The 20,157-nt window shown below is 40.3% G+C and overlaps 1 protein-coding gene across 6 annotated transcripts in view; it reads left to right on the top strand.

Moving 5' to 3' along the window:
- The first annotated feature begins 262 nt into the window (after positions 1–262).
- Positions 263–20,157, top strand: part of LOC147032263 (neurabin-1-like) — a 94,628-nt gene continuing 74,733 nt past the window's right edge. For 2 of the 6 annotated variants that reach the window (XM_085869691.1, XM_085869693.1), the window contains exons 1-2: positions 272–432; positions 7,599–9,043. In XM_085869691.1, coding sequence (XP_085725817.1) covers positions 7,712–9,043 — 1,332 coding nt within the window. In that variant the 5' untranslated portion in view covers positions 272–432; positions 7,599–7,711. Of the gene's footprint in view, positions 433–7,598; positions 9,044–20,157 lie in introns of all 6 variants that reach the window. The other 4 variants (XM_085869695.1, XM_085869690.1, XM_085869696.1 and 1 more) reach the window with 3 other exon arrangements.

Here is a 20,157-nt window from a genome sequence, read left to right as displayed (position 1 = left end):
AGGGCTGAGGACCGCCCACTTCACCGGCTGGTTCACTCAACTCAAACCAATCATACGAAGAAGAACCCAGAACAGGTGCAAAGCCTCAAATATGCTTGAACTACATATTATTACCTACAACATTGATTGTTGCCTTGATGAGAAGGCCCTTTCAAAAATGCCAAATAATGGTGCGAATGCAACACTGGGCTGCGTGGGCATCGTTTTCCAAGTGTGGGTATTCTCCCACGGAGGAAGGGGAAATCACCTTTACTGCAATCGGGACATGATGAGGACTCGCGTCGTTTTCATCCTCGAGGGCGGACGAGGGACACATCGGAACACGTCCAGGGGGTGGAGCCAATTCCCAGGATGGGCGGGGCCAGACGAAGGCTGGAATGTAGTTCAAAAGTTTTCCGTGTTTGTCCTGTTGGGCAGGTCCACAAGGAACAGGTACTGTTGCTCTCTTTCACTGATTCATTTCGTTTTTAAACAGGACCCACAGCGTTTTCCTATTGTGTCAAACGCTGCACAATTTGATTGAAACCGAGTAAGTTTTAAGGTATTAATTTTTAGAGTGTGGATATATTTTGCTCAGAAGTGTTAAATACGAAACAGAGTTGTTCATTTGTCTTGTTATCCGGTATTTGTTTCCTGTGTTGAATTTTTTTTTTCCATTAATACATATTGTCATGACATATTGCATGGACGACTGAACAGACGTGTGTACACAAGGATACCTGAAATTACTGTTTCCTTCACAACATACGAACCTCATGAACATAACACATTAAACTAACCTCATTAATTTAATAACACGTGCTAACCTCATGAACTTAACAACACATACAAACCTCATCAAATGAACAACACGTACTAACCTCATGAACATAACACATTAAACTAACCTCATTAACTTAACAACACATACTAACCTCATTAATTTAATAACACGTACTAACCTCATGACCTTAACATGTACTAACCTCATGACCTTAACAACACTTACTAACCTCATTAACTTAACAACACATACTCGCATCATGCCCTCCACAACACATTCTACCCTCATTAATTTAAAACAAACTAACGTCATGAACTTAACAACACATACTAACCTCATTAACTGAATACCATATTCCAACCTAATTAACTTAACATATACCAACCTCATGATCTTAACAAAACATACTAACCTCATGACCTTAGAAACACATAATAATCGCATGAACTTTACAACACGTACTAACCTCATGACCTTAACAAAACATACTAACCTCATGACCTTAACAACACATACTAATTTCATTAACTTAACAACACATACTAACCTCATTAACTTTACAACACATATGAACCTCATGACCTTAACAACACATTAATTTCATTAACTTTATAACACATACTAACCTCATGAACTTTACAACACATACTATCCTCATGACGTTAACACATACTAACCTCATGACCTTAACACATACTAACCTCATGACCTTAACACATACTAACCTCATGACCTTAACACATACTAACCTCATGACCTTAACACATACTAACCTCATGACCTTAACAACACATGCTAATCTCATGACCTTAACACATAATAATCTCATTAACTTAACAACACATACTAACCTCATGAACTTTACAACATGTACTAACCTCATGACCTTAACAACACATGCTAACCTCATGAACTTTACAACACATACTAACCTCATTAACTTTACAACACATACTAACCTCATTAACTTAACACATACTAACCTCATGAACTTTACAACACATACTAACCTCATGACCTTAACAACACATACTAATTTCATTAACTTTACAACACATACTAACCTCATTAACTTAACAACACATACTAACCTCATGAACTTTACAACACATACTAACCTCATGAACTTTACAACACATACTAACCTCATGAACTTTACAACACATACTAACCTCATGAACTTTACAACACTTACTAACCTCATGACCTTAACACATACTAACCTCATGACCTTAACACATACTAACCTCATGACCTTAACACATACTAACCTCATGACCTTAACACATACTAACCTCATGACCTTAACACATACTAACCTCATGACCTTAACACATACTAACCTCATGACCTTAACACATACCAACCTCATGACCTTAACACATACTAACCTCATGCCCTTAACACATACTAACCTCATGACCTTAACACATACTAACCTCATGACCTTAACATATACCAACCTCATGATCTTAACAAAACATACTAACCTCATGACCTTAGAAACACATAATAATCGCATGAACTTTACAACACGTACTAACCTCATGACCTTAACAAAACATACTAACCTCATGACCTTAACAACACATACTAATTTAATTAACTTAACAACACATACTAACCTCATTAACTTTACAACACATATGAACCTCATGACCTTAACAACACATTAATTTCATTAACTTTATAACACATACTAACCTCATGAACTTTACAACACATACTATCCTCATGACCTTAACACATACTAACCTCATGACCTTAACACATACTAACCTCATGACCTTAACACATACTAACCTCATGACCTTAACACATACTAACCTCATGACCTTAACACATGCTAATCTCATGACCTTAACAACACATGCTAATCTCATGACCTTAACAACACATGCTAATCTCATGACCTTAACAACACATGCTAATCTCATGACCTTAACACATAATAATCTCATTAACTTAACAACACATACTAACCTCATGAACTTTACAACATGTACTAACCTCATGACCTTAACAACACATGCTAACCTCATGAACTTTACAACACATACTAACCTCATTAACTTTACAACACATACTAACCTCATTAACTTAACATACTAACCTCATGAACTTTACAACACATACTAACCTCATGACCTTAACAACACATGCTAACCTCATGACCTTAACAACACATACTAATTTCATTAACTTTACAACACATACTAACCTCATTAACTTAACAACACATACTAACCTCATGAACTTTACAACACATACTAACCTCATGAACTTTACAACACATACTAACCTCATGAACTTTACAACACTTACTAACCTCATGACCTTAACACATACTAACCTCATGACCTTAACACATACTAACCTCATGACCTTAACACATACTAACCTCATGACCTTAACACATACTAACCTCATGACCTTAACACATACTAACCTCATGACCTTAACACATACTAACCTCATGACCTTAACACATACTAACCTCATGACCTTAACACATACTAACCTCATGAACTTTACAACACATACTAACCTCATGACCTTTACCCATACTAACCTCATGATCTTAACAAAACATGCTAACCTCATGACTTTAACAACACATACTAACCTCATGAACTTAACACAGACTAACCTCATGAACTTAACACATACTAACCTCATGAACTTTACAACACATACTAACCTCATGAACTTAACACATACTAACCTCATGAACTTTACAACACATACTAACCTCATGACCTTTACCCATACTAACCTCATGACCTTAACACGTACCAACCTCATGACCTTAACACGTACTAACCTCATGACCTTAACACGTACTAACCTCATGACCTTAACACGTACTAACCTCATGACCTTAACACGTACTAACCTCATGACCTTAACACGTACTAACCTCATGACCTTAACACGTACTAACCTCATGACCTTAACACGTACTAACCTCATGACCTTAACACGTACTAACCTCATGACCTTAACACCACGTACTAACCTCGTGACCTTAACACCACGTACTAACCTCATGACCTTAACACCACGTACTAACCTCATGACCTTAACACCACGTACTAACCTCATGACCTTAACACCACGTACTAACCTCGTGACCTTAACACCACGTACTAACCTCATGACCTTAACACCACGTACTAACCTCGTGACCTTAACACCACGTACTAACCTCATGACCTTAACACCACGTACTAACCTCATGACCTTAACACCACGTACTAACCTCATGACCTTAACACCACGTACTAACCTCATGACCTTAACACCACGTACTAACCTCATGACCTTAACACCATACTAACCTCATGACCTTAACACCATACTAACCTCATGACCTTAACACCATACTAACCTCATGACCTTAACACCATACTAACCTCATGACCTTAACACACGTACTAACCTCATGACCTTAACACGTACTAACCTCATGACCTTAACACGTACTAACCTCATGACCTTAACACGTACTAACCTCATGACCTTAACACGTACTAACCTCATGACCTTAACACGTACTAACCTCATGACCTTAACACGTACTAACCTCATGACCTTAACACATACTAACCTCATGACCTTAACATATACTAACCTCATGACCTTAACACATACTAACCTCATGAACTTAGCAACACATACTAACCTCATGAACTTAGCAACACATACTAACCTCATGAACTTAGCAACACATACTAACCTCATGAACTTTACAACACATACTAACCTCATGACCTTTACCCATACTAACCTCATGACTTTAACAACACATACTAACCTCATGAACTTAACACAGACTAACCTCATGAACTTAACACATACTAACCTCATGAACTTTACAACACATACTAACCTCATGAACTTAACACATACTAACCTCATGAACTTTACAACACATACTAACCTCATGATCTTAACAAAACATACGAACCTCATGACCTTAACAACACATACTAATTTCATTAACTTTACAACACATACTAACCTCATGCCCTTAACACATACTAACCTCATGAACTTAACACCATGTACTAACCTCGTGACCTTAACACCACGTACTAACCTCGTGACCTTAACACCACGTACTAACCTCGTGACCTTAACACCACGTACTAACCTCGTGACCTTAACACCACGTACTAACCTCGTGACCTTAACACCACGTACTAACCTCGTGACCTTAACACCACGTACTAACCTCGTGACCTTAACACCACGTACTAACCCCGTGACCTTAACACCACGTACTAACCCCGTGACCTTAACACCACGTACTAACCTCGTGACCTTAACACCACGTACTAACCTCGTGACCTTAACACCACGTACTAACCTCGTGACCTTAACACCACGTACTAACCTCGTGACCTTAACACCACGTACTAACCTCGTGACCTTAACACCACGTACTAACCTCGTGACCTTAACACCACGTACTAACCTCGTGACCTTAACACCACGTACTAACCTCGTGACCTTAACACCACGTACTAACCTCGTGACCTTAACACCACGTACTAACCTCGTGACCTTAACACCACGTACTAACCTCGTGACCTTAACACCACGTACTAACCTCGTGACCTTAACACCACGTACTAACCTCGTGACCTTAACACCACGTACTAACCTCGTGACCTTAACACCACGTACTAACCTCGTGACCTTAACACCACGTACTAACCTCGTGACCTTAACACCACGTACTAACCTCGTGACCTTAACACCACGTACTAACCTCGTGACCTTAACACCACGTACTAACCTCGTGACCTTAACACCACGTACTAACCTCGTGACCTTAACACCACGTACTAACCTCGTGACCTTAACACCACGTACTAACCTCGTGACCTTAACACCACGTACTAACCTCGTGACCTTAACACCACGTACTAACCTCGTGACCTTAACACCACGTACTAACCTCGTGACCTTAACACCACGTACTAACCTCGTGACCTTAACACCACGTACTAACCTCGTGACCTTAACACCACGTACTAACCTCGTGACCTTAACACCACGTACTAACCTCGTCACCTTAACACCACGTACTAACCTCGTGACCTTAACACCACGTACTAACCTCGTGACCTTAACACCACGTACTAACCTCGTGACCTTAACACCACGTACTAACCTCGTGACCTTAACACCACGTACTAACCTCGTGACCTTAACACCACGTACTAACCTCGTGACCTTAACACCACGTACTAACCTCGTGACCTTAACACCACGTACTAACCTCGTGACCTTAACACCACGTACTAACCTCGTGACCTTAACACCACGTACTAACCTCGTGACCTTAACACCACGTACTAACCTCGTGACCTTAACACCACGTACTAACCTCGTGACCTTAACACCACGTACTAACCTCGTGACCTTAACACCACGTACTAACCTCGTCACCTTAACACCACGTACTAACCTCGTCACCTTAACACCACGTACTAACCTCGTCACCTTAACACCACGTACTAACCTCGTCACCTTAACACCACCTACTAACCTCGCGACCTTAACACCACGTACTAACCTCGTCACCTTAACACCACGTACTAACCTCATGAACTTAGCAACAGATACTAACCTCATGAATTTAACAACACTGTTCCACAAGAACACAAAAGCTGAATTACTCTCAGGGTGTAACAAAATATCTCCATCACCCTTTTTATAACCCTCAGTCCGAGGACTGAGGTTTCCATATGAACTCTGTTTTCTTTCACGAAAACAAACTGGAAACTGTAACCAATGATGGAGGTAAAGGAAAACGTCGTTTGGACCAAGTGATGTTGACTATATAAACAGGATACGATGAAAATGTAACAATCCCATTAGAAATACCTGAGAACATATTAATGACATTGTTTTCCCTATTTTGATCGTTTTGTTAATATTATGGCTTCCACTAAACAATCTTCACGGTGAACTTTGGACTGAACAATAACATTTCAACAGGAAACTGCTAAACTAAATAAAAGTTAAATGCAAACGAGTTAAGAACGTTTGTTTGTCAGAATTTCAGTTACACCTGTGTACCTCTGAAGTGACTTTGAAAATCATCCTGGCAGGGAATTGTTAAAAAAAAAAAAAACGTTTGAGAAACACTATTTGTGAGTTATATTTCATATTGGCAGGGATTCCTGGCTGTCCCACCTCCTGCCACCCCCCCCCCCCGCAGACTTCACACCTCCCCATCCCCTTCCCCTGCCTCCCCTGATTAGTGGAGGTTGGCATTGGGGCTTCCCACTATCTGGGGGACATGTGCTGTGCAAAAATGCAAATTACCTCCACAGCTGACTTGTAATACCCTATGCCACCACCAACGAGTGGTGCGACACGATACACATTTGCATGGAGAATTTTTGTCGACCTTCCCTCCCAAACCTCTGTGAGTCCAGATGAAACCAAGTAACCCATATTGACCACGAGGTCGAACTTGGTCCATGTGCCAAGTTTGGTGGCAATTGGCGCAGTAGTTTTGGAGCGATTGGTGTTACAGACAGACAGACAGACAGACAGACATAAAATGACATTTATTTATTAGAAAACGTTAAAGGGAAGTTATTTGACCAATTTCTATTGTTTTTAGGAAATATTAAATGTACACTTCCTGTCAAGGTATGGTGAAAGGGATCATAATTTTATCCACTCTACCTTTTATGAACAATGTGCATTTAGCTCATTCATTTTGACCTGTTTATCATCGAGTTTTAAGTTGATGTTTGTTTGTTTAATTTGACTTTGGATTTTTTTTTTTTTGTCATTTCACCACATACAGTAAAACTTCCAGTACTGCCAGCATTCCTCAGATGGGGAAATGCAGTAGCTGGAGTCGTCAAAAAGAAACTTCCTTCTAGAAGTTTTCACTGTCATCAGGTGTACAACAAGGAGATGAATGAAAACTTTTCACCGAGAGTGAATGACCACTTGAAGAGAAAAGAGGACATGCTAAATGATTCATTGAGCACAAATGACATGATGTCTCATGCAATGAAGACTAAGCCAATGGTATTTCTGACTGCAGAAACGACTCAAGTCCTGCCAGGCCCAGAAAAGCCTGTTGTGGTCCATGACACCTCCATAAGCTTTCAGCCATATACTAGTGTCGAATCTCTGACGCCGGAATACACCGAGAATTTTGCCCGGATGCGATTCAAGTTTGAGCACAGTAACACGGTTCCCCCACAACGACCCAGCCTCGAGTATCTCAAAAAAAACTGGACATCAGCCAATGCTATCATGCGGGATCCCAGGCAGCACGTTCAACCCACTCCTTCAATGATGGATTCAGGCTCACCCAAGCAACTTTACCTTCACAGCAACAATGGAGTGAACGAAGAGTCCAAGCTGAGCAGTCCCAGAAGCCCAGGAGGTGGACGTTTACGACTCGATTCTGGACCAATCTCTTCACGACTTTCCAGCTTTTTAGATGAGGATACTATGGAGGAGGACCTGAGAAATACTTCCCTGAGGGAGTTGAAGCAGAAAAGACCGAGTGTTGAATCGCTAAGCTTCACTTTTTCAGAAAGACACAGCCATGACCATGTATCACCAACTATCTCACCCATTCAGCTTTCATCTGATTGCACAGTACTTTCAAAAAAAAATGAAGTAGTTTCATGTAGCATACCTGATCCGACGAGCAGTACATCCCTTAACCAAAACTCCATTGCTCAAATAAATTCCACAACTATTGATGACGACAACAATCAAATGACAGAAAACTCTCTACAGCATCAAACGGTGAAAATACTACCTTCACCTCCTTTGAGTCCAAACAGTTTTCATACTGATAGCGTTTTAAAGAACGAGCTTTCTGGCATACTTAAAGCTCAGATAGTGATGATTGAAAATGACTCCGATGATGATTTGCTTGAAGAATCTCAAAAGGATTTTGTGCCAGATCTACCATGCACTGCCACAGAAAATGAAAACGGCGTCCTTGAAAGCGAAGCTGCACTCGAATCGGATGAAGCAAATGAGACGATTGAGAGTCAAATAAATGAGAATGACCTGGAGCACTCTGTTGAGGACAGCGATGTAGGCCAAAGTCAGACTGAAAACTTCACACAGTTGGGTGAGTCATCTGAGGAGTCGTATGAGACGAAAGATAGTGACAGCTGTCAATGGGAAAGTAGTTACAACGAGATACCGGCCCTCGAAGAAGAAGATGAACCAAAATCACCTGGTCATAAAATACGATTTAGTAAAGAACCAATCAAGGTGAGAGAGTTTCTTTCTTTCTTTAGACTGGTTGATGCTAATCATATGATGGGTGAAAATGAAACAATGTATTAACCTTCAAAGTTTCCCAGCTTATGTTCATCAACAATAAGCAAAGTTGGCAAGTAGAATAACATCTTTGGAGAATGTACAGAAATTACTTGAGGCAACTGTAAGGAAATGGCAGATTGCTGGAAGGGTGGTGACTTGCGAGCTGCAGGAATGTGCTTGCTCGGTTCGATGAGATGTTTGACAGGTGTTGTGTTTTTCAGTTTACTGTGGTTTCAGGATATAAATGGGACCCTTCAACCAAATTATGTAAATTTACCACTGACCTTCCACCAAATTGTTGTTTTAATATATATAATTTTTATAACTATTATTATACACCAAAAAAGACTCTACCAACCACTAAACAACATGACGCTTGATGTCGTGCGCATGCGCAATCGCTACTTCACCTCAAATACCAGATTGTAATGCCCAGGGCTGCCGAAAGCCAGAATGGGCTGTGGGCCAATACTAAATGTAGGAGTCCCCTTCAAAAAGATTTTTTTACAACCTATACGGAGGTTTCCGTATTTTCATCATCAGAAACGCATGCCATGTTTTAGGGAAATTGGGGTGTTATTCACTTATTCCGACATGCGGATTCATTTAAGACACTTCATCTGAATGGGGTGTAGCCAACACTGCTGTGTTAATTTACGAAGATGCATCATTACAGCTTTTGCCATTATGTAAATTGTTCCCACAGTAGTTTATGTAATGAGAGAATGTGTCACTATCCATGCTAGGAAATCGCCCTGAGTAGCTTTGAGGGAGAAGAGCAGCTACAAGTAAAGTTGCCCTCGGTGTTTTGTCATCACAAACAATCATAACGTGAAACCAAAAAATTGAAAGAATAATTACGGGCCCCTATTAGGTCCAGGGCGCGGGACCCGGGGTAGTTAACCCATCTGTCTCTCCCCGCCCCACCGGGTTTCTGATGACGTGTTTCTGATGACGAAACTACGGAAACCTCCATATAGGTTGTTAAAAAAAAATATTTGATGAAGGGGGTCCCTACACTTAGTATTGGCCCAAAGTCCATTTTGTCTTTTGGCAACCCTGGCCATTACCATCTGGTATTTTAGGCGAAGTAGCGATTGCGCATGCGCGTCATGTCGCTAGGGGTCAGTATAGCCTTTTTTGGTGTGTATAAATATATTTATTTATTTTAAATAACAATTTGGTAGAAACTCAGTGGTAAATTTACATAATTACCCAAAGTGACAACCTGAGTGGTGGTTGCTCGGACAGAGGCACATTTCCATACTGGGCGCTATTCGCCACAACCCAAGCGATCCTTCAACAGATGTACTAGTTCATATAAGTTGTGATCAGGACACTGGAATCATTCTGAAACGAAGTGAATTTATAATGATGTACTGGACTGCCAAAGGGCAGGAATATAAGGAGAAGCATAACAAGTATCTACATATAATAACCCCATAAGTGCCCTCGAGTCATGAATGATTGGTACTGTATGTCCTTACTTACCTAATCACGGCCTCATGCATATCACAGAAGAAAGGATACATACTGTACACATATATCTACTTGAATATTTGGTTCATTTCTTCTAAAAATATACCTATATATATATATATATATTTACTAACATCGCCAAAACTATAACCAATAACAACTAATCAACATAAAGCAGCAAACCAATCAAATCAATGTATTTTACATGTTCAGACGTCAAACTATGAATAGTGGATTGTGTGATATTTCCTTTTTTATTACCCGTTCCTTACCTGGTCTCGGGTTTGTTAAGGGAATGGGATATTGTTGATGAACACTGACCCCCACCTCAGACATAGAACCTTGCAGATCCTTCGAAGTCATTGTTACAGTGACATCCCAAACCAGTTTCCTGCTTACGCAGCTGCTGAGTTGGGATGGGCGACCTGATCTGGGTCGAGTCTGGGTGGTATGATGCATCTTCCAATTCTTAGTGATGGATTTCACCTTTCCCAAAGGGACAATGAGTGACTTTTAAATCTTGTATAGCCCTCTCCTGAATGGTGCTTCTCCACCACTTTATGTCTGACGTATTTGGAAAGCTCATTGGTCTTGATGTTTGCCTTGTTGGTTGACCAAGTAGGTTTCACCTTAAAACTCTTTAGATAAGTGGGGGAACTTAATTTTTAAGTTAAACCACTGATTCCTTAGAGGTGAAACCTATTACACTTATTCTGTAACCTTTCAAACAAATAATTTTCTCCTGAAGTGATTTAGGGTTAATTAGGCAAAGGGTTTGAATACTTGTACAACTGAGAATCATCTGATTTTATCTGTTAATCTAATTTATTCACATTTTATCTGCATTTTTAAACTTTATCACTTTGGAGTAGTCTGTGAAGACTCGATATATTAAGTTTAATTTGAAAGCATCATTAAATAAGCTCAGATGGCATCAAAATGCAAAAAACTCTGAAGGGGAGTGAATACTTTTGCATACCACTGTATATACCCACATAGACTGTTATGCCATGGCATGACATTGAAAATAAGATCTCAAGGTGCATAAATTTATCCAACGGTGCCGCGTCTCGATCAGCCTTCAACAGTCTAGCCTAGCACCGGCCTTTTTGCTTTTACCGAGTATAGAGGAACCTTATTAATCAGCTTCGCTTTGGGCAGATGGGGCTCAATAGCTTTGATAGGCAGCTCACCTAGGAGAAGAATACTCTGAATCCAAATACACCACTGTCTTGTGGTTTAGTTTTTGAAAACAAAGGCTAAGAGTTTAACGGGGTAAAAGCAGCAGTCCTTTTTAAAGGAGGTGGGCTTATGCATTCGTTAACCGGTGGGCCACCATTGGGAAAGGTGTACGACCCCATTTCAGCCTCCCGATCAGGGTTACATGAAGCCATGGGAGCAGATGGTGGATGGCCATGTTGACAGCTGGCACATATTGCCAATAATGACTGCATGGCCTTGATGCGAGGCAGAGGATTCTCTTATGGAGAACAATGGCTAGGCTCACCCATCTAGAACAGACACTGTACAGAAGGCAATGTCAAACCACTTTCGTGCATGCTAAGAAAGCAATCATGATCAAAAATCTAGGAGATAAAGCTATAGTGCTAGATGATTACCCCCCACCTCCAGGCTTGAAAGCACCCAAATGGCTACTGGAGAAGAGCAAAGCGATTTGATGAGTATAATTGGCCGTTATGATGTGACTGGATCAAACGCACAAGGAAATGCAGTTACTGATTTTGCCAGAACTGAAAGTCTAACTTTGAGCTTTTCAAACATTCCCAAAAATGGAACATGGAATGTAAAGTCAATGGATCCAGGAAAGTTGGATGTAATACAGAGTGGTGGAGAGGACAGGAACTGAAATTTTGGGGTTAAGTAAACTAAGATGGATTGGTTTGGGGCAGTTTCAATCTGATGATTACAGAGTGATCTTTTCTTGTCATGAAACATGTAAAAGATGTGGAGTGGCAGTGATTTACAATATTAAGACAGCAGGGTCAGTACTAGGATGTAACCCAGTCAATGAAAGGTTAATATCAGTCGGGTTGAAAGGACATCTAGTAAACGCTATCATCATTCATATTATATGCTCCAACTTCTGCAGCAGATGAAGAAAATGTGGAGGAGTTTTATGGAAAGTTTCAGGAACTTGTAGAACAAGTGCCTAAAAGATGTTTTAATTATGATTGGAGACTGGATTGCAAAAATTGGAGAATCAGAGGAGCACCAGGGATTGCAGGAAAGCATGGATTTGGTATCCAAAATGAGTGAGGGGAGTGATTACTGTAGTTCTGAATGGAGAATGAGTCATAATTGCAAATATATGGTTCAAATAACCAAAGCATAAACTGTACACATGGACTTCACCTGATGGGAAACAGAAATCTGATTGACTACATTATAATCAACAGAAGATGGAGAAGTGCTGTACAATCTGCCAATAATCTGTCAGGCACAAACTGTGGGACAGATCATAAATTACGAGTGGGAGGATCCTTGTGGCAAAACTACGAGTCAAATTGAGAAAGGTGAATTAAAAAAAAAACTTTCCCACCAGATATGACCTTGAAAACATACACACACGGAATTATAGATAGGTGTGTGTGTGAATGAGACCACTGTTTCTTGACAACCGCTGGACCGATCTAATTGCAACTTGCCAGGTATATTGCTGGGGCCCGGTGGATGTGCCTTTTCAAGGTTTGATATTAATCGGACAAGTACTTCCCAAGTTATGGCCATTTATTTACCAACCAATGACAGGACACGTTGCTGCGTAGGCGTGGCCGATGGGGAAGAGATTCTCAGCCGTGTTCCCCATTGCAGGTTACAACGTACTGACTTCCGGCTAGTGTATTCCAATAATTTCTCGATTTCTTATGCGTATTTATAGATAAACACAATACCCCAATCTAGTCGTCGTTTACGAGAGCGAAGGAACGGCCTGTGTAGTTGTTTGAAATTTTTTTTTCTTTTTTCTCTTCTCTTCTCTTTGTGTTTTTCCTTGCAATGACATTGCGAAAAGGTAAAATACTAATTGGCATTGGCGCTAAATACTAAAAATACTAGTTGGCACTAATTGAATAATTGGCCATTCAGACTAAATTGCGCATAATCGTAACTGCGACATGCGAACTTCCGGACAGTGAGGACTTAACTTCCGGACTTCCGGATAGTGACGACTTACTGTATTCTTTCTCGATTTTTTTTTTTTCTCGATTTATCGACTTGCTGTATTCTTTCTTTCTCGATTTCTGTACTTTCTCGATTTTCTTAAACACATTTCCCCAATCCAGTCGTTGTTTACGGCAGCGAAGGAACGGCCTGTGTGGTTCTTTGAAAGTTATTTTTTTTTTTTGCATGTATGGGCACATGAGAGCGAAGGAATGGCCTGTGTGGTTGTTGTTTCTGGCATGTGGTTTGAAAGTATTTTTTTGCATGTACGGCCGCACACGTACGGGCACGCACTAGTATTTATAGTGTGTATGTATGTGTGTGTGTGTGTGTGTGTGTGTGTGTGTGTGTGTGTGTGTGTGTGTGTGTGTGTGTGTGTGTGTGTGTGTGTGTGTGTGTGTGTGTGTGTGTGTGTGTGTGTGTGTGTCGCCATTTATCTCAAAGATGGCCAAATTGTTCTTTGTCAAACTTTTTGCAGAGTTGGACTTTGTCGACATAATGCCAGATGAATTGTGGCATGAGGTTGAACACATTGCAAACGAAGAGGTGAGAAACGGCATCCCAAAAGCAAGCAGAAATAAGAAAGCTAAATGGCTGTCAGAAAAGGCAATATATATTGCAGACAGAAGAAGAGATGAAAACCAAAGGCACATCAATGGAGGACATTAAAACGAGCTTTGAAAGAAAAAGAGCAGAGATTGCAGACCCTCACCATGACTTGTTTTGTGTTGGTGTATTTTGTGTGGTGTTTATGTACTGGTGTATTATGTAATTAATAAGAGACATGAGTAGAACTGCCACTTCACAACTGCTGGCAGTGATTACCGGGTACCAAGACATCCAGCTTTGATGCAACCCCGCTTTGATCGGACACCTGACCCTGACCCATGGCGTTAATTATTATTCTATTGAATTTAGAATGGGAATAAAATAAATTCAAGTCAAATGAAATGGAAGAACAAATAGGTACAGTCCTGCATTGGAGTAATCAGAAGGAACTCGAACAAGCAAAAAGCAAAGATGTAGTCATCAGGAGGAACGTGTATAGGATTCACATTTCAGCTGCTGCTCCTCTTCCCTCAAACCCATCCAGGCACAGTCAAGTGAGCCTCATTAAAAAAAAGAACCCAGATCAAAAAATTAAATAATTCTGGCTGCCAGACGATAGGTCTGATCAAGTTGAAATTTACAACGTGTATACCCCATCAATACTAGATCATGATTGTGAAGTTTCACGCCGATTGATTAAGCAGTTCCAGAGAAAACATTATTTAATATTTTTCTTCAATTCAATATGGCTGCCAAACCATGTGACCTATCAATTGTTCTTTAACAAACTTGTACACCCATGACTTCGGGAACATTTGTGTGAAGTTTTCCCTCGATCAATTCAGCCGACCTGAAGATTATTTTTATAGGTTTTAGGGTAAATCCGATATGGCTGCCAATCATACGTGTGAAACTTTTGTTCTTCATGGATCGGTGGTCATACTTGTAAAGTTTCACCTCGATTTGTTCAGCGACTTCAGAGAAGATTTTGAAGGGTTTTTTTTTTTTGAAAAACAATATAGCTGCCGAATCACATGACTGATAATATAAGGAAATTTTTGCACAGGAGGAGGCCATTCGGCCCATCATGCCTGCACCACACCAATACCAGATTTAATAAATCCGTCAATACCCCTTCCCTTCGTGTGCAGCCCTTTGGCTGCTGCACTGGTACTCATTTTGCTGACCTCGGAAGGATGGCAGGCTGAGTCAACCCCCTGGTGTTAATTTAGCGGAAAAACGGGGCTTGAACTCGTGACCCTAAGATCCCAAGCCACCACCCTAACCGCTAAGCCAGCACCAGGTCACATAACTGGATGTCATCAAAAAAATTCTGTGGACCATTTTATCCGTCGATGATCCTCAAAAATTTTCAAACTGATCAGATGCATCATTCTACATATGCAATTATAACATCATAATGAAGACACCGATGACGTCATTAAAAAAAAAATCACACTTATTCCCCATGAGGAGTATTTGCCATGTGCCAAGTTTCAATTTATAACTTGGTGTGGTTTCAGAGATGGAGGTCCAAAGTTTTTCTGGTTTTACAACATGGCTGTCACACCACGTGACCTATGAGGGAGGTCATCATTATCACTAAAATATTCTACAGGAGTAGTCACTCCGATGCTGAAAATTTCGTCTCAATCTAACAAGTGGTTGTGGAAAAAAAAAAAAAACACAAGTTCTGTGCAGACAAACAAACAAACGGACCCAAATGCAATACCCTCTCCTTCGGCGAGGGTAGATATTTCAAAAAGGCATGCATTGAGATAGAAATTGACAACAGAGTGGGAAAAACAAGATTTTTGTTTTTGTAAGATCAGTGAGATCACAAGAATGTTTTGGTCCAGGATTGGGGTCCTGCAGAGTAGAACGGGAAAAAGATGTGACATAAGAAATACCACTCTGTTGGCAGAAAGTAAAGAGGACTTGATGAAACTGCTGCAGACAGTGAAGAAGGAAAGTGAAAAGGCTGGTCTTTATTTAAACCGAAAAAAATATATTAAAAAACCTTGTTAACTGAGAAGATTGATGTGTTCAGATCAGGAGACGATCATGTGGAAATAGTGGAAAGTTCGATTGGTTCACGAGCACCAGCCAAAGTGACCACTATATTCGTTATTGGGTAGTCGATCCAGTCGAAAAAAAAAAATTTTTTTTTGAAATTTGTTCTACCCTTATCAGTTTTTCCGTTGATATGTTTGTCTGTCTGTCTGTTCGGTCCAGTGCTCCGTTAATACAATGGCGATTTCGATGAAACTTGGTGGGTAGGTTCATACCATGACCTAGTTGTGTGCAAATGAGAACCGTTGCTATGGACACCACCGTTGCCTAGCGACGGGACTTTAAAAATTTTTGAAAAATCATAAAAAAATTATTTTTTCAAAAATCGGACCAGGAGCGACTGTGGGCAGTACATTCAGCCATATTGTCAAAAATTTCCAGCCGGATCCTAAGAAAACTGTCGGAGAAGATAGACTTTGAATGAACCCTGGTCGAAAACAATAAAAAACCGAAGTTCGTTATACCTCAGAGACTTTGAGTCGGATATACATGAAACTGGTATGGTAGGTTTATGGTATGTCCTAGTTATGTGTGAGAAAGAACCGTTGCTATGGACCCCTCCGTTGCCTAGCAACGGCCGAAAAACCTCAATGTGGGGGTATTTTAACAAAAAAACAATCTGCAGCATTAACCCTGGAAGCTAGAATCATGAATTTTCTTGTGCTTGATCCTCAGGTCATTCCCATCGAATGGGTCCATCGCGTCAGGTTCTATTGGGTAGGCGACTACCCATGTCCGCCTACCGGCTTGTCTGTGTGTCTGTCTCTGTCTGTCCAGAGCATAACTCCGTGGACTTTGATCCGATCTTGATGAAACTTGGTTATGTGTTTGATATCAATGTCGAGTTGTGTTTTCCTGGATGAGGGCATGCTACGCCCATTGTGGGCGGAGCTACGCCCAAAAAATAGCCATTTTTTAGGGGGGTAGTCGGATTAAAAATCTATCTTCTCTGAGGGAATTGACTGAATGGAATGGGTTCTTCGGTATTTGAATAGCAAAATGAATTATCTAAAATGTGTCGTTGTCCGATTTTTTTTTTTTTCATTTTCGTCCCAAGGTCACAAGGTCAAAAACTTAGAAAATTGCGAATTTTGACATAAAAATCGTACAACCGCCCAAACTTTGAGAGCTAAGATGACAATATTTTTTTTTTATGCATAATCTTGAGGTCATTCCCCACCTAAATAGTGGGGCAACTTAGCTAAATATAGCATAACAATTGTGCATTTTGTGAAGAAAGCACCAAATTTGGCACACTAGTAGCCTATCATATTATGAACAGATTTGGATATTGGGCCATTTCAAATTCAGCCGCTGATGGCTGTGGCAGCCATTTTCCACTGCCATCAAAAATTTTGAGATGGCCCAATATCCAAATCTGTTCATAATATGTTAGGCTACTCGTGTGCCAAATTTTGTGCTTTCCTCACAAAATGCACAATTGTTATGCTAAGTTGCCCCAGTAAAAGTCTTGAAACCATTTTGCTCTATCTCGAACACCTTGCCTGTGGCGCCCCCTTCAAGTTTGTTTTACGCTGATTTCATCAAAGTATGGATAATCCGAGGAGTGTGAAATGCCATATAGCATATATGACGTTATATTGTTCCTGGAATGTTCCAGAGGAAGTTTTGCACCAAAGGTCATAATCTTTGACCTTTAAAGTTCACAAAGGTCAAATTTTCAAAGTTGTGGGAATCGAACTGGGTTTTCAACCTTCTTCGATAAAATAATTCCAATAAGCTATAGCACGTATCCTGTTTCCTTATTTTAATGTCCACAACATTGTTTGTGACCTTTAAAGGTTATGCAAAGGTAAATTTTTTTTTTGAAAGTTGTTGAACGAAACCGGGTTTTCGACATTTTGCAGCTAATGACCCGTCACCTGTATCACATCATGTTGATCATTTTTATAACTTGGTCAAAATGATCACATTGTCTCATCCTTGACTTCTGAAACGATCGACATCGTCAAATACCGCTCGTGAACCATCGTCATCTTCAGACTTGTCTTCCTGGATTCTAAGATTGAAGTGAGTTATATAGAGAACATTGAGGAGAATGGCAATGTCAGGATTGACAAAGATCTGAAAAGAAAAAGATGTAACAATACAAACCAAGAGGAGGCAAGTGAAAGCTCTGGTATATTGCCAGTTGCAACCAATGTATAGATGTGAGTCGTGGAGAGTGAAAAAGGAAGAAGAATGACAGTTTTGAAAACTGGTGTTTGAGATGAATGTTAAAAATTCCATGGACTGCAAGAAGAACAAAAAATTCAGTGCTTGAAGGAATTAGATCACCATGTACATTATAAGTGCTGATGGTCAAACAGAAACTGTTGTACTTTGGACAAACCGGCGTGCAGAAAACGAAAGTCTGGAGAAGTCAACCTTGCTGGATATGTGGTTGGGGGAAGAGGAAGAGACAGAATGTGTATGTGCTGGTTGGATGGGGTAAAGGCTCAATACAAGTTGTCTCTGCCAGAGCTTTGGGAAGCAGTGCAGAATAGGAATGTTTGGAGAAATCTGATCATGAATGTCATCAGAAGTAGGCCACCAATTGATTAAATTGGATAACTCTGATTTTGTTTTGATTTTGATGGAGCAAAGTCTTCTCGGAGCATTGGTGCTGCCGAAGCAGTTTCATGGCAAGGGTTTTACTGGGTTTTTGCCATTGCCTTCCTGACGTTTTTTTGGGCTCTATCCTTTTAAATGCTGAGCATCAAGCAAGGAAGCAACACATACCATTTTTTTAAAGTCTGTGGTATAACTAGGCTGGAGTTCGAACCACCAACCTACCAGTCTCAGAGCCGACAGTATATCCAGTGTGTGTGTGTGTGTGTGTGTGTGTGTGTGTGTGTGTGTGTGTGTGTGTGTGTGTGTGTGTGTGTGTGTGTGTGTGTGTGTGTGTGTGTGTGTGTGTGTGTGTGTGTGTGTGTGTGTGTGTGTGTGTGTGTCTGTGTCTGCATCTATACCTAATCACATCTCTCACCATAATTGAATGGAATAACCAATAAACTCTCTACTAATCAACTCGAGCGTTCATAGAACACGTTACCCCATACAGTGTTTGTGTGTACTTCTATTGAAATAAAATAATGACTTTAATGATCTTTAACAAAAAAAAAATTCCGGAAATTTATCACTATTGAAGGTAGTCATATACACCACATTTAACATGACAAAGTACTGCTAAACTGGACGTTCTTGGAAGTGACAATAAGGCAATTTGTGTTCTGCAGTGTTTACGTATAGAATTTGATTTCATTAAAATAAACAATGTAAAAGTCGTATATAAATTAATTTCAGAATTTATTGCTGTTGACAGTGTCGGTTACATCACGCTATGTAATGCATTACATTAGTTCTTTGTACCTGCTTTTTGGACTGGGTTTACGCATCGGCCAACGTGGTCCCACCTATGGCAGCAAAAGCAGGGTAGCAATGACAGTGAATCGGTCGTGTCTGTCACTTCAAAACTTATGAAAAATGCTTGTGTTCACGCAAGATTGTACTTTCCAAAGTTTGGTGGATAAAGGCCTTATTGTCCTTCATACATAACTGGCTGCCGACGTGAGCGCAAAAATCAGCTGCCGACGTCATTGCAAAATGATGCATGAAGTCGGCAGCTGATTAGTGTCGTGATGATGTCTGCAGCAGATTGGCGATGCCCTGGTTCAGTGGACTGTGGGGTTGTGTGTGCCTCATGGCAAAAAGAGTGTTTAAGATTTTGTGATTCAACAATTTGATAGGGAGGATAGTTTTTCTGCAAAATAAGTACCATC

The sequence above is a fragment of the Eptatretus burgeri genome, chromosome 2 (assembly GCF_056783735.1).
Source record: "Eptatretus burgeri isolate ZD-2024b chromosome 2, Ebu_testis_v1, whole genome shotgun sequence".
NCBI classification, from domain to species: Eukaryota; Metazoa; Chordata; class Myxini; order Myxiniformes; family Myxinidae; genus Eptatretus; species Eptatretus burgeri.
The sequence above is the reverse complement of the archived record's forward strand: the minus strand, read 5'-3'. Positions and strand labels throughout refer to the sequence as shown.